At 41.8% G+C, this 15,731-nt stretch overlaps 3 protein-coding genes across 4 annotated transcripts; 2 read left to right on the top strand and 1 right to left on the bottom strand.

The window, feature by feature from the left end:
- The first annotated feature begins 1,301 nt into the window (after positions 1-1,301).
- On the top strand, positions 1,302-5,115 carry LOC124405575 (uricase). Of its 2 annotated transcripts, none has more exons than XM_046880600.1 (4): positions 1,302-1,459; positions 2,972-3,549; positions 4,418-4,728; positions 4,835-5,114. In XM_046880600.1, exons 2-4 carry the CDS (start codon positions 2,973-2,975, stop codon positions 5,003-5,005), a joined length of 1,059 nt encoding a protein of 352 aa, XP_046736556.1. In that variant the 5' UTR covers positions 1,302-1,459; position 2,972; the 3' UTR covers positions 5,006-5,114. The 2 variants fall into 2 exon arrangements, with proteins under 2 accessions (XP_046736556.1, XP_046736557.1); XM_046880601.1 differs by having other exon boundaries at positions 1,322-1,439; positions 4,835-5,115.
- A 937-nt stretch (positions 5,116-6,052) lies between these two features.
- Positions 6,053-9,459, top strand: LOC124405914. Its single transcript, XM_046881185.1, has 4 exons — positions 6,053-6,160; positions 6,293-8,772; positions 8,987-9,132; positions 9,243-9,459. Exons 1-4 carry the CDS (start codon positions 6,053-6,055, stop codon positions 9,347-9,349), a joined length of 2,841 nt encoding a protein of 946 aa, XP_046737141.1. The 3' UTR covers positions 9,350-9,459.
- A 459-nt stretch (positions 9,460-9,918) lies between these two features.
- Positions 9,919-15,030, bottom strand: LOC124405708. The gene is made up of 5 exons (XM_046880833.1): positions 14,870-15,030; positions 14,493-14,664; positions 12,341-12,654; positions 10,330-10,576; positions 9,919-10,262 (listed from the first exon to the last, which is right to left on the bottom strand). Exons 3-5 carry the CDS (start codon positions 12,645-12,647, stop codon positions 10,076-10,078), a joined length of 741 nt encoding a protein of 246 aa, XP_046736789.1. The 5' UTR covers positions 12,648-12,654; positions 14,493-14,664; positions 14,870-15,030; the 3' UTR covers positions 9,919-10,075.
- Between the last annotated feature and the right edge of the window lie 701 nt (positions 15,031-15,731).

The following is a 15,731-nucleotide window of genomic DNA, read 5'->3' on the forward strand; positions in this document are numbered from 1 at the left end:
TTCATGCAACGTTATTATCGCGGGAAATCTAGCTATTGTAAGTGATTACGCTGTTTGAGGATTCATTGAATAATTATAACATTAACGTAAGATCGGTACAAATGTATCACATAAAGTAGTGTGGAAAGAAAACGATTAAAAAATAATAAGCAACTAGGAAATACACGACCAAATTTTCACTGCCGTAATAATAGTGTGCAAAATTATCATATGCGAAAAGATAAGTTTACTGTAATTTATAAATAAAAGAACGAAGATACGCGTAGATTTTTCTGGGAATTGGCAGACTCATGCAAATGGTGAAAAGTATTTGATTTCTTCCAGCCGCTTGCCCTCTCGCTTTCATCGACTGAATGAAAAAACGTATCTTAATTGCAATTATTGAGCTGATATAATATCTGTGACACGCGAACGACACAAAGTTCATGCGAGCTGTACGTGGCACGCGAATGGACGGTTATATATATTTACAGATTTGCAAAGCACATTAATTATACCAGTTTACACCGGCTCCATAGTTCAGTTCGATTATCTGCTCACGTGGTATCAAATTTTTGACTACGTAAACGTCCAGGGGCGGTAGATCTTGAACGAGAATGTACCGGATCGCTTCGGAAATTTACCACGAGTCAGCTTTGAGTCCTCAGTTTCAACGAAATACTGCCACCAATAATTATCAGGTTTCGGATGTGTTGCGAGTAAGTTTGTAGAAAAAGAAATTGAAAAAAAAAAAACAATAGCAGAGTGGCTTTAAATCGATGTTAATGACACCGAAGCCCAGTTTGTAGAGTCTGTCTCACGGAAAAAAGTCTCACGATTAGACTGTGATTAGATGATACACCTATTTCGAAGTTATCAGGGCTAGATAACAAGCCCTTAATATTTTCAGAAATGAATCACATGAACCACAAAGAGTGTCTGCCTCTCAGAGTCTAGACGCAAGACGGTTGTTTATGCATTAGAAGTAGACGTAGAAAAACATTCGTGAAATTTTGTAAATTAGTATTATAGCAAAGATCTATCGCAGAGATCCCGTGAATCACGTGTACCTGATATAGTTTTGAATGATCCGCAGTTCGCGTATTAAGCACAAATTTTTTTTTTTCAAATATGATTATCATGTGTTTGCTTTCTTTCATACATGTGTATAATATCTAAGCATAGTTAATTCTTTCGGATGTCGTTATCAGCTTACCCGACGAGTTCATAGGTCATAAGCCGTCGTGGTGGGGAAGCGTACGCGTGGATGATAGATTTTTTAATCCCGCTAAGTATATAACGCCGATGCACGTACCCGAAATCTTTTAAGTGCTCACAACAGTTTTCAACGCAGGAAATACACGACAAATACGATCTTCTACACGTCGTTTTAAATCGTTTTCTTCTGTGGCAACGAGAGAATCGATCATCTTCAATCTTGCATCTTGAGCTGCGAAAAAGTAATCAATTTACAGTATAGGTGGGTCAAAATTTGAACAAACAATTGGTATTATTAGTCGATTGATAAATGACTGCGAGTGCTCGGCAAACGGCCAATATTTAAATATAAATGTTTTTCAACTATCTATCGGCGAAATGCGCATATTCTACAATATTTTTTCATCCCTGTAACGTATCTGAAAAGATTTGAAAAAAAAAATTCGTCGGTTGTGAATAATTCCTGAAAAAATTCACTTTCACGTACCCTATTAAAAAGTTATAAAGTAAATCCATAGAATCCATCAAACTCTGTTCCAAATTCCTGTGGATTTGCCGGATTTCTATACGATCCCATCGGAAATTGGAACGAACCAGATGGATGCCATGGGACATTTTCACTAGGGTATTGATTACTCTATCGTGGTATTGATAATAATTAATATCGAAAATTACATGAACTGTGGGTTCATGACCGAAACTTTTGCTAGCAATAATCAATGGCGTTTGTATTTTTATTTGGGCAAACGGTTAGCAGTATTATAACTGCTCGTGTGGATCATTTACAATTGTTGCAATTGATGAGCAGAGAAAATAGATGGCATGTATATGATTAATGCTTGGCGAGCTGTTGAATGATAAAAAAAAAGTTGTTCCCGCGAGAATACAGTTGATTAGTCGATACTATGCCTTCATTAAACCCGCGTTAATTAGCTGAAGGATATTGATAAACGCGACCTTTTTTCTTAGCCGTGTAAGTCTGAATCTTATCGCGTCGTTTTACAGACACGGCGCGTGGAGAACTCACGTTCGGCGTGTTGCCATTGGATAAACTGCTCTTCACCGGTTTTCTAATCTTTGTAGACGACACTACGACCTCCTTTAAATTCAGTCCAATTATAGATGATACCTAAATAGCGACTTTAATTTCTTTATTTCGATAATAATGCGATAGCTTAGAGGAAAATAAATACGACTGTTCTTAATAACATAATTTTTAACAAATACAAAAATAGATTATCGGGGTTTCAGATCACCTTTGTTGTAAAAATTATTCCATTCAACCTCTGAATGCAGGATGTATGCGCCGTACATTCAGGTCAGACGTGTGTCGACACCATAGTGTGGCAACACAGATTAATTTGACAAGTGAAACCGAAACGAAGTCTAGTTAAATCCGATCGAAAAATCACTCTGAGTTAGAAGAAATTTCGAGCCACTGAATTCAAAGTGTAAACATTTAGTTAATGTGTCAACGTCAGGGAAATAATTTTATTCTACTATATTACTCGGCCAAAAAGTTTGGATTCAATTTAAAAATTGCTCATTTCATTTGTAATTAAATTTCCAACAAAATGGCAATGACAATCTAACTCGGACAAGCAACATCAATTATCCGATAAAAATAATTTCGAACGAAGTAATTTTTTTCGTATTGTCGTTACACTAAGGTAGTGACAATTAAAATCCAGGGTTTTCAAAATTTTCCCTGCACCATAGGAACGTTTCTTTTTTTTTCTATTCGTAATAATTTAGACCACGTCGAATTGCGCAGAATGAGTAGATTTGGATCACTGGCGGACGGTTCCCTGGGACTGATGAACTGCCGAAGATCAGGGCCGCCAAGCCTGGCGTCTTCGCGACTATCGGACGAGCTTTCATCGTTGCGACCAAGTACGGAAGTGCAGCCGAACCTGAGCGCGACCCGCGATGCATCTCGGGAAAAGTACCAGCTCGGATCTTACGGGTACGGTAAAAACCACGTAAAGCTCCTCTACGTGCACCGGGATAGCACCCACCACGAAATCCGCGAGTACGAGGTCGACACCCACCTCAGGCTCTCGACGCAGAAGGACTACTTCGAGGGTGATAACGAGGACATAATAGCCACGGACAGCCAGAAAAACACCGTCTATCTGCTGGCGAAAAAACATGGCGTTCAAACGCCAGAGGAATTCGGGATACTAGTCTGCGCCCATTTTCTCTACACCTATCGTCACGTCGCCGAAGTCAACGTCAACGTCGAGGAATATCCTTGGCAGCGTCATCTCGTCGATGGCGAGCCACACAATCACGCCTTCGTCTTCACCCCGACGGCCACGAGGTACTGCCAAGTGACTCAGCTCCGCAATGGTGAGTCTATACGTGTATGGTATACTTTTCTTTTTGTCTAGTCGGTGTAGTCTTGATTGATTGATTGATTGATTTATTTATTAGTTATGCCCTGGCAAGCCATTGGCAAAATGCAAATCAAACTAGTGCAATTAGAAGATATAAGAGTAGAATTAATGCTATTTCCATGGTGGTTAATGAGAGTTCTAAGAGTTCTAAGAGTTCTAAGAGAGGGCAGAATACAGTAAATTCTATAAATTGATGAGAGCGCGAAGGAGATCTTGAGGCCAGAAAGATGAGGGGATACTGGATGTTTTCTTCTCATGGTAGCTTTGTTGTTCGGCAACATTGTTGGTCAAGACGTTTGTATGATTTTGCAGGTTCTGCACGACCTCTGGAATCCAGTCGACCAACAGATTACATTATCTCGCGAAACGAGTTTGATGAAGATAAAATAGTTTGTCAATACAAAGTCATTCGAGACACGAGATTCCAGCTTCGTTTTAACTCTGTCTTATCTGAACCTTACGAAATCCTAGTAACCAAATTCTGTACTTATTGTTTTCATTAAGCTGCTTGTGACACATCCGATAATTTCTCAATTCATTATTGTAGCACTCTATGTGTATACTTCTCGATTACGTAAGCAGTGAACATTACGTGACTCACTAGTAAACAACTAACTAGATTGTGAGTTGTTATCTATTATTTTCGAGTGTTGTGTATACAATAATTCGGATAGTTAAAGTGTTTTTCTTTTTTTCACGAAACAGTAAGATGGATATCGTAATTTTATATACATCAAAAAACTGGATCGATGGTCCATAAACTGCACGTTGATGTCGTTCATTAGCTTAATTTATTGAAACTTGTTTCACATTCTTCACAGAATCACCGAGGATTCGTGGAGGGCTGAAAAATTTACGCGTTTTGAAAACAACCCAGAGCTCGTTCACGGATTTCATTCAAGACGAGTACCGAACCTTGCCTGATATGAATGACCGCATATTCAGCACCGAGGTAACCGCATCTTGGGATTTCTCGACGGCAACCGGAGTGGATTTTGACAGGGTGTGGAGGACAGTCAAGGACTGCATTCTCAGCAATTTTGCCGGACCCCCGAAAACCGGAATCTACTCACCGAGTGTGCAGAACACCTTATACCTTGCGGAAAAATGCATCTTGGATCAAGTTGACCAGGTAAATAATTATGTTCTTCTCGACTATTATTCTGCCAATTCTTCCGAGAAATAAAACTGCAAATGATGAAAAATGTTTTTATCAATTTGTCATATGTTGGTTACAGATCTACAGCATCGAAATGAGGATGCCAAACAAGCATTACTTCACCCTCGACTTGAGCAAGTTCCCGAAGCTGGTCCAGGGCGAGAATCAAGAGGTCTACTTGCCGGTAGACAAGCCTTCTGGAATTATTTATGCACAACTTGACAGGAAAGCGGTAGTTTCGAAATTGTAACTGTACGTTTAGATCGTTTGAAATTCAAAACTCGTGTTGAAAACTGTTCAACACGCGTTATCTTAGCCTGTAAAGTATATAAGACTTTAATAATTTAATTTGTAATCTTCATTTCCTTGTTGTAACGCTCGAATGTGAGCAACAGATTTAAGAATAGTGTAATTTGATTTTTTACGAGTATCTCTATATTCATCAATTTCAAATTGAATTATACGAGCAGGAATATTATTTATACTACAGTATTTGTTATTTTAAGATTTTTCCGTTTATTTTACAATAATAATACTAAGAATTGTAAGTATAGGTATATAACAATAAAAATGTATGAAAAAAAGACGATGTTTACACGAAGCGTATTTTATGATCGTATGTTGTTGTTACTATTACTATCCAAGACCAACGCCTGCGATACGTATGAGATACCTTATCGAAAGAGTTGCCACATTTTCTTTCAAGAGTTTGAAAGTTTCAGTCACGTGTAGGAGATTGAGGACAATTGCTGATAAAATTGCTGGAGAAATAGTTTTTATCCTTCTTTACCATATTGTGTAATCCTTTGATCTACTAAAGCGACGAGGCAAATAGGCGACGTGACAACGTGAAGCGCGGGTAGGTCAGATTGTGTCGAACGAGAATTCAATTTCATCAATCAAAAATGGCCATCCTCAGAGCTTAATTCAATGAATCCGTTTGTCTAGACAGATTTCGCAAAGCACGCGTTAATTGACAACCATGACACACTATGTGAGAGATTTTTATTTTCGATCAATCAAATTGTCAATTACCGTTAGGGCCGGGGTCCAACTGGCAAAACGCGAAGTCGCAAATTCCCATGCCCCCAACCCTCTGCCTACAGTATTAGAATTATTTACTCAACGATTGATGACCTGTTTCGATTTTCAAGCGACGATTTCTACACACATCCTCTGCCGCGCCTCTTCCTGCAGAACTGCGTGACTCCGCAAACAAGTGCTGCATGTAGCCTTGCCCGAAACTGGGAGATATTTGACTTGGTTAAACAAGAAATTTCATAAGAGCCGGTCATTCATGGTTCGCACGATCAGTTGTACCCTCTTTGGCTTCTCGGTCAGGCGACTGTCCTGTCGAAAGCCGATCAAAAGTTACGTTGAAACAGGACCAGTGTACAAGCCGAAGGTGGTTTATCCACGAGTGTCGATCGTTTTTGGAATCATGAAACTCCTGCTCTTTCTGAACTTTTTCATTTTCATCAAAACTTTCCTCTGCGATGACGTCCAAAGTTGCGGTGGGTCCTTCTCTGGGTTCCAGTACGTCATCACCAGCCCAAAATATCCGAGCAACTACCCAAACAGTCAGGACTGTGTCTACGTTTTGAAGGGTAGTCAGTTCGCCAAGTGTGAGCAGGAGTTTCACCTTCAGTTTCTCGACTTCCAGCTCGAGGCTTCGACAGGGTGCGTTAAGGACTACCTCAAAATCGGCAACGGGACTATCTACTGTGGCAACAGCATCGGGACTCGGAAATTTCGGGGGCAGGACAACAGTCTGAAGATCATTTTCCACTCTGGAAACGGAACGAGAGCCAAAGGGTTCAGGATTCTGGTAACAGCCTTACCTTGTGGTGATTCTCAGCTGGATCCACTGACCAAGGTATCCTCGACCACGAAGGCCGCAATCCTTGGCAACAGTGCGAAGACTTCATACCCGGTATATCACCCTGAGATCGAGTTCGACGAAGAAGATGAGGCCCCGAAGGATGTAGGGAGAGGGGACCAGCCCTCGCCACGCATTCACACCACCGCGTCTCCGACGAAAACCTCTTCAACACCATCCAACGTCCCCGACGGGGTGAAGAGTCCTGCGGAACGCCTTGAGCTTCCGGAGTTTGAGCAGCATGATTTCTGCGATAAAAACTGCGGCCATGTGCATGAGGCAGACGTCAGTTTTCTGCATTCGGAACCCCCCCGTGTCACGTCTTACCTCTATCTACCACCAGCCAGTATCACCAGGCCGCTCAAAGTCACGGGAACAAATTCTCCCCCGAAACTTTCGTCGGAATCAGTTCCCGGTGGAATAGTGATCAGGAATTTCGAGGAGCCAACCACTCCACCTTCTCAATTATCCGTTGAGGCCATCGAACTTTCGAAGGATTTCCTCGTTCCAACCCAAAAAATTCCACTTCCGTTTACCAGGATTGGACTCAGGCCCGAAAAGGGTACTCAGTCCTCGCTGAGTGGTCAGAGTACTTCTCAGGCTTATGAAACGTTCAACAGATGGCTGACATACGGGGTTCCCGATTCACTGTCTCCCGTGAATCCCTCGGTTCCAACCACCAGCTTCGACCCCTTCGCAAATGGCAACAACAACAACAACAACAATAATGATCCAGGGATCAACTACAATCCGACTCTAGGGACAAATTGCGGGGATGGTCGTAATCCGAGTTTTGGAACGGGGAATGGAAACTTCGTTCCACCAGGGTCGACCGGGTTCAATAACAACCCTGGGGTCAACTGCATCTCTACGACTACGAACTGCGGAGGAAGTTCTATTCCGAATTTCGGAACAGGGAACGGGAACTTCGTACCGACAGGATCCAATGGATTTAGAAATATTCCCAACTATTACCCGAGTAACGGCGGGAACGGAAGACCAAATTTTTACCCTGTCACGCCTTATCCGGCCCCTTCTTACCCCGGAACAAACCTCCAACCCTATCACCCGTCAGGCACGAATTTCGGAAACGACAACGGATATCCGGACGCAGGAGATGAGTTTGACTTTGGGGTTAATAACAACAACAACGGTAATTATCCAAGCAAGACTCCTACGAACGGTTATTACTATCCCAATGGAAATGGGAACGGAAACGGCAATCCGTATTACGGAACTGACGACACGACCTACTTCAACAATGGTTTGTCCGAGTGTTGCGGCTCGGTGTACTCCTCGGCGAATTTCCTCCTGGCCAATCCCGGATTCCCGAGTTTGATATACTCCTCTAACAGTTACGAGTGTCAGTACACGATTCAAAGAGCCACGCAGAGCACTTGCCAGCTTCGGATGTACTTCAAGTTCTTCAACTTTGGTTCTGACGACCAATTCTGCGCTTACGGATACGTTCAAGTAGACGGGCGCAGGCTCTGCGGGTGCAAGACTGGCCTCAACGTCACTACTTCCTTCGACAACATCGCGACGAAAGTGATCACCGTCAAGTATCTTGGTTATCCGAAAGTCAAGTTCAGCGGATTCGTGATAGAAGTTACCCAGGAGTCTTGCTTGACCAACTACTTTAGGACGAGAAGTGATTCTGCTGGGCAGGAATTTCTCCCTAACACCAACCAGCCAGTCTTCATAAGAAATTATCAAAGAAACTACAAGCGCAGCGCAAACCTCGACGGCGAAGCTGAACGACCCTCGGACCCTGATAAGGACTCCGAAGAGTTGCGGGAAAAACGGGACTTGGGTCACTCCTTCGAGAAGACCAACTCCGCGGCCTTAATGACCAGTCAAAATCTGTTTTTTGGGACCTGCCAAGTGTTCAAGTTCGTAAACTGGGTCAAGGCTGCAAAGCAGGTATACTTGAGGAGCGCACAGTGCTCGAGCGGCTCTACCAACACCGGAACTTCGTCGACGATATCGGTAATACCGATTTTCCCGGAGAACGGAAATTCTGCCATCATCAATTTCCCCTCCTCGGCCAATTGCGAGACGGTCAACGTCGTCGAAGGGATCATATCTTCGTCCCATTACCCGAACAGCTACTCAAACAATCTTAATCAGTGTTACAGGTAAGATTGCTTGCTTACGCAATAGTTGCCGATATCTTACTTCAAGCGTTGTTTAGTCACTTTTCGATTTGATATTAAAGCAGACGCATATTTTCCCGATGTTTTCATGGTGTAGATTGATGGCAGGAAAAAATGTCCTGAAAATCCTCGGTCATGTTCGCTTTCCTTAAAATGTGCGAATATTAACGAAACCGGAAACCATCCGTTGTTTCAGGTTCTTTAAGGCGCCCGGCTATTGTCAGCTGGAATTAGCGATCCTGGATTTCGATCTGGAAAACAGTACGTTGTGCAGAAAGGATTACGTAACGTTCAGCGGTCAGAAAAAGCGATACTGTGGAACGTCGCTGGCAGGAAGTCGAAGTATGAATATTATTGAATATATAATAAATGTTGTATTGATGGTACTTCCTCTGAAAATTAAGTTTATCTTCTCTAGTAAACTGATAATTCAACATTTTTTCTCCTTGCAGCGATCTTTGACTTGACTCAATCCAGTTTTGCAGACTTGTATTTTGTGACCGATTCTTCAGGGACTGGGAGAGGATTTCGGGCTGGATTTACGCAAATATCCTGTTGAGATTGGACAAGCTTGGTTTGCCAGTGAGCCTATAATTAGTAGCATAATTCACATTAACATTATGTACGAGCAAATTATCCATGACGTAGTTTGTCGAATAAAATATTATCTAGAACAAACTTCCATATGATTTTATGTTTTGCAATCGCAGATCCTACTGTATAAATTGCACATGACACTCTGAAATTAATGCAATCACTGATTTATAGGATTCCAAGGATATCCGGTGTCAAAGTATAATTTATATTAAACAGCTGCATATACGTGTTGAATTTTACTTTCCAAATTATTCGGTACGTATACAATTAAGATACAATATTTTCATTTCCTGTGCGTCTAGTCACGGAATAAGTGCGATGAATTTATCGTAGAACACTCACTTCATGACGAAGATAACGGCGATAATTCGATTTCTAACATCGACGGATAACTTGATATCTTTTTCTTTTGAACGAGAATTTCAAACCTTTCAATTCAATTTCAAAATCCACACAACGCTTTTAATACACACCACGGTTACCAGAGTACATCATAAAATAGAAAAAGAGAAGGTCGAAAGGTAGATTCTGTAGGTTTAATCGGTTTATTGACTAGCCGTGTGCTCAGCATTCGCCATTACAACACGGGGTATCAGCGAGAGAGTGATTATTGAAAATACGAAGTGTGTTCATATAAGTATACGGTATAGTGTAGCTGCAGGATGTGGGAAAACGCGTCGAGTCCTCACTATTTCCTGCGTCCGAGGAAACGGATGTTGGTGAACACCGTTCCGGCGGGACGTCGCCGTTTGCAAAAATTCACGGTTTTGGACTTGTTCCCTTGACGTGCGTCGTGCAGTGCGACGAGCAGCTGAAAGACGTCCTCCCGAGTCGGCGTGCAGAGGTATCTTGAGCTGTCATTTGCGTAATGAGACCTGAAACATAATCAGGATAGAGCGCAACCCAGCGGTGGGTCCGACGTTTCGAAGCAAAGCAGTCCACCTGGAGTTCTGTCGCTTCCAAGGATATCGTCTGTAGTAACGAGAACGTTTCCACGGTGTCGGAAGAGCCTCAAGTCCATCCTGCAAATCGTCCACCTCTCCAGGACTCTCCCATTGAACGGCTGGTTCCTCGATCACGAAGACGGGAGGCTCCCAGCCACCCGGTTCCTGAAGGAGTTGGGTAAGGTATGCGGACAATTGACCGAGTTCAGTGTCGTCCTCTACCTCGCTTGGCGGAATCCTGTCGTCTGCATGGGGGTGAAACCGTAACAAGGATTAGGTAACCCAGTGTGAATTACCCTTATCGTGAATTTTGATTAGTCGGATGATCAACTTCACAGTTACCACAGTTACCACATGAGTTAAGTTAAGGTGTGCTTTGTATATTCCTCTCCCAATACAATTCATTGACGCAAGTAGTCGAGTGTGATAGTCGAGTCCGATCTCTCTTACGTGTACAAAGTATTTCTGCTTGTATTGTTCTCTGTGCAGACCGTCGGGTGGCGTAAGCATTGAGTTCGTTCAATAACCGAGATAGTTAGATTGAGAAGCGCAAGAGACCGTGATGTTTAATCGTGCGAAAAATGAGAATTGGTAAAGTCAGATGAGCGCCTGCATGACATCGAGGAGAAACAAGTGTCGGAGAAGGTTCTCTTCACTCTTGTGAATAAAGTTATGCATTGCTTTCCAAGTTGATCAATTTTTTCTTACATCTAATTTTTAGCCAACGGACCATGAACGCGAATCGAGATATGCGGGGGTGGGTGGATGTTTTAAGCGACATTGAGAGGTTGAGTCGAGCTGCGTTAAAGCAGCGAAGTGAATTCCGCTAAAGTTGTTCCTGGCAAAGGGGCCTCAGAAGTAGTAAAGGACCCGCTTATCCCGGATAGTAATTATCGAAGATTAACGTGCGCATGCATTGTCCGTGCGTAATTGACCGACTGTACTCGGTTACAAGTTAATCAACTCGTCGTACAGAAACTCATTTATACCGTGAAAGCAAAAAAATGTAGAACCGTACGACTGAAAGGCTGCTGCACATAAAATTAATCACGTATGTAGAAAGTGTGGGGGTGGAATTTCATCAGGGTAGAAGCCGTCTGAGTGTACAATTTCGAGTATTGCAGTCTGATCGCAGTCTGAGCAATTTACTTGATTGCTGCATCGTAGAAGGGGGACAACAATTTAACGTGATATTTATTTTAAGACGTGATCAACCGGAGCCTTGCAGACTCACAATCAGACCTTTCTTCACTTCGTAGATGCGGTAGAAGAGACGACGATGATTTTCCAAATTCGGTAAAACATTCCGCCGGTGTTAATAACCATAAATGAGTAAAAACGAAACGAAATTACAGAAAGGACAAAAATAAAACCGATGACGAGGCACGACTCTCGTCAGCATTTTTGAAACAACCCTTCGTTCGTTACGAGTAAAATATGCCTTGTGTTTTTCCTTTCTGCAATCAAACGATTATTCTGTGCAACGGATTGAAATGTTACAACGAAATTATATGATTGGCTGCAGTAAAATAAAAAAAATACATTTATAAAAAAATGAGCTGCACACTGCTGGGATTCAGTAATTGTCTTCCTTAAAGAAGACTGAGATTTGGCACAGACGAGATTAGTGGTTGTCGTCCTCGATTAGTGAGATAGATTATCCTATAACTGGATCCGCGCGAAATTATCCCGAAAGGCAAGGACTAACGGGGAGAAGTTAGAGCTGAGGTTAATCATTGAATTAGCGAATACTCTGTATAGGCAATTCACGATAGAGGCAAAAGTTTCGGAGACGAGAAATTCCCGCGTAGGTAGTTTCAGGTAATAACTGCTGCAAATTGCTAGAACACTCACGTGCATACTAATAACGAGCTGTGCGTTCACGGTGGGATAAATCTGCCAGTAATGATCAATAACGGGCCAACCAGTTCGGCAGTTTCACGGTTGACAGAACTCCGAATGAATCGGGCATTGGAAAACAAAATATCAATACGTCCATTAAAGCTCACCAGCGTTTCCGTCGAGTTGGTTTTCCCCGAAGTCCTCAAATATGGACAATTTATCGAAAGGTTCCTCGTCGCCCTGATATTTGTTTCCATTTTCCCCGATTGCATCGTCAGTGAGGGGAACTGCGGACAGTGCAGATGCGTACTCGTCGAGACGGTCGGTTTCCGGTTTACGAAGCATGTCGTTCACGTTCATACTCAGGTCGTTCAATCGCAGGGGAATTCCGTTGTGGCTGTTCTTGAAATTCAAACTTTCAGTTCTCGAGGTCGAGGCATCGACCAAAGCCAAAACGACTAGGAGGGGCCACATCTGGAACCTGAAACGAACGAGGATGCTGATTATGCTCGCCGTTAATTTGTCGCGATTTATGAGAAACGGGATACGGCCTAATTAATTGTATCGCAAGTTCACTCCTCCGACCCCGAAGCGTGTAAATGGAACAACGGAGGGATCGCAATGAGAGCAGAGGAAGAGGGACGGAAGGAGAGAGAGTGAGAGCTTTTCTCGCGTGAGCTGCACCTCGCTGATAGCTTTCATCGCATCGCATGACAGACACGTAGTTGAGTGCTTTCAAAGCAGGGGATATTTTCCGTTCGAGATGTGAGTAGGTATCAGGTTACATTCTCGGTCCGGAACTCTCTTATGGAATCCTTGACCCGTGTCAAGAGGACCCTCAAGGGATTCGCAGAGATTCGATGCAGATTCGTTCACGGAATATAAAGTACATATAAAAAAAGTCGTATCTCATATCGCAAGCGGTAAGTTGGCTTCCATATGCGCATAGAGATTTCCAAAAAACATCAGAGTATAGCAGCTGAATCTATTTAATTTTCTTTTTAAATTTTTTTGTCAATTTATTATTATTTTTCATAAATCGTTTTTTTGTGAAATATTGCAGAATAATGCTGTATAATCAACAGAACTTTGATCTACCTTCAACCTAGGTTTGTTCGAACTTTTATAATTATACGTTATGGGAGAAGAATTAACTTCACCTATGACATAAAAAAACGGAGTTTCACGGAATAGTGCCACCAAAAGGTGCGGATGACGCATAACATCAATGTGAAATTGCTATACTCTCACTCGTTCGTGTCCTACCTTTTTGAATTAACAATTGCGATGGTTCGTTCAAGTCCTGAATTCAAGCAGTCATTCCCGAAGGACTCAGCACGCAACTAAACGGCATATTTTAATTCTTGTATACCGTGGCATTAAATTGACATTCGTCGAATTTCCCGAGAGATCTAATTGGACAGTGAAATTATAAAATAACATGCAATCAGTTGTAGGTTGTACCTGCAGTTGGTTTTCAAAGGATGGTGATTGATTGAATCGACGATATTCTGTAAAAGACTGTCAAGTTTGACAAATGCGGCCGGATATTAAATCCACCACATCCTCTACAGTATAAAATTTATCACAAAATCTATTTTCCTCTAATTAGTTAGTAATTCGTTTAACGTACTTACCAGATGAGTCAATTTGCGAGAAAAGAAATTAATTTTCTGCAGAAAAGTTGAATGTACAGCGACTGGGAGAGGTGAAAAAATTTCATTTCGTTTGAATTCCATTTTCCGGACGAGAAGTTGCTCCACGGAAATCGATCAGAAATGGATTTTAAGACAATTGCTATTTAACTCGAATAAGCAAAGTGCGAAGGGGGAAGGTAGTTAGCAAACGGGCACTTAAGATTCGTCGACTGGCAGCTGGCTGGTACTAGCTTCTGATGGCGAGTACGTGAGATAAATTTTCCATCCCTTCGCTGTCAGGCCTGCGTTAAGCCGTGACAATTTGATCGTTCAACGAAATTGAAAAATTTCTCCCCCGGTTCGTGAGCAATTTTCGAAGGCTCGAATTTTTCTGTCGCAATACAGAAACTTCGCAATAAAAAACAAGTTGTGAATAATAAAGTAAATAATAGAATGGTTATTGAAAATATATCAATGATTAATTTATTCTTACAAGGAAAAGCAGATCGAACAAATACGCAAACGAACGAAGAGCAAAAACAATAACGCAACCCCTGTGTCCACAGATTCACTTGTTGCATGCTGCTCAAACCAACTCTCGTCAGTTTCTGCTCTCGGTTCGGTAACATCGACTTTTCCGTCTGCACAGCAAAGGCTGTTCAGGCATTCACGGTGAACTTACCTTGGTAATTACAGCTGTGCAGAAATGCGATTCGTCGTCAAAGACGATCGGAGATCCGGTAGACACTAATTGGCACACAATCACTGTCGCTCACTGATTTTCGAAGCTCAATTTTTCTCTCGTCATAGAATTCTATACCAGATGGTAAATTTCTAACCGAAGAATCTGACCACTAGAAATAAAATCAGGACAATTTTTCAATTGTTTTTAAATTTTTCATCTTTACAATACAGAAAAACGAGAAATATATTACGACAGAATTGGAAGAAAATATAAACAGACGTGGAAAAATATTCTGGCGAAGAGACAAGAAAGAGGAAAAGACAGAAAGTTTGCGTGCAAGAACTTAAGGTTTGGATCGGTCTAGCTCATCTTACATTGCTTAGTTTCAAACTGAAATTCGCAGTAATAAATCCTGAACGAAACCCGCCAACACTCTTGCGATGCGTTCGAGTTCTGGCGTGGAACAGGCGTCGCGACGCTTTATATAGGCGTCGGCGGTTGGTTGCGGGGAGGGAGAGGAGCTCTGTGTTCGGAGGAATATCGTAGCCACCCACCCATCAAAGAGGCTGTCCGTGTATTTTTTCCTCCTTTTCTCTCCTTAAAGTTTACCTTCTTTTTCCCTTTGTCTCTTCAATTTTATCTCCCTTTTATCCTACGTTTTTCAAACCTCGTTCCAACGCCACTTTCTTCACCTCCAGATAGATTATGAAGCACATACAAACGCCAATTTTTAAAATTTCAGATCAGTTCTCAAGATTTCGCTTGAAAGTTTGTTTTTGGATAATAGGTTCATCATCATAAAAAATTTCTACCCAATATTTTTCCAGATTGTGGGCGTACCATGCTAATTGCAATGTGCTCTGCGAATTGAGTGACGCTAATTAATTCCATTGAACAGTTTAATTATTTTCTTTTTCTTTCATCAAGCGCACAGTTGCAATCGGATATGTCAAATTCACTCGAACGAGTATTGATAAAATAAATTTATATTGAAAATGAATTGAATACGAGTCATTGGCACGCCTCCGTGTTTAATTTCTAAATATTTCTCAATTCATATAGAAGAAATGATTGAATGGGATAAATTGCCTTTTTCAGTCTCATATTCTCTACAAAATTGATCTTTGCCTCTAAGTCGTGTTTTATATTCGAGTATCGAATGAACTGGAACCCACTTTGGGTTACCTAACTTTTCGGCCCACGTCAATTTCTCGAAGTCATAAGATATCTTCACTT

This window comes from Diprion similis, chromosome 4 (genome assembly GCF_021155765.1).
Source record: "Diprion similis isolate iyDipSimi1 chromosome 4, iyDipSimi1.1, whole genome shotgun sequence".
NCBI classification, from domain to species: Eukaryota; Metazoa; Arthropoda; class Insecta; order Hymenoptera; family Diprionidae; genus Diprion; species Diprion similis.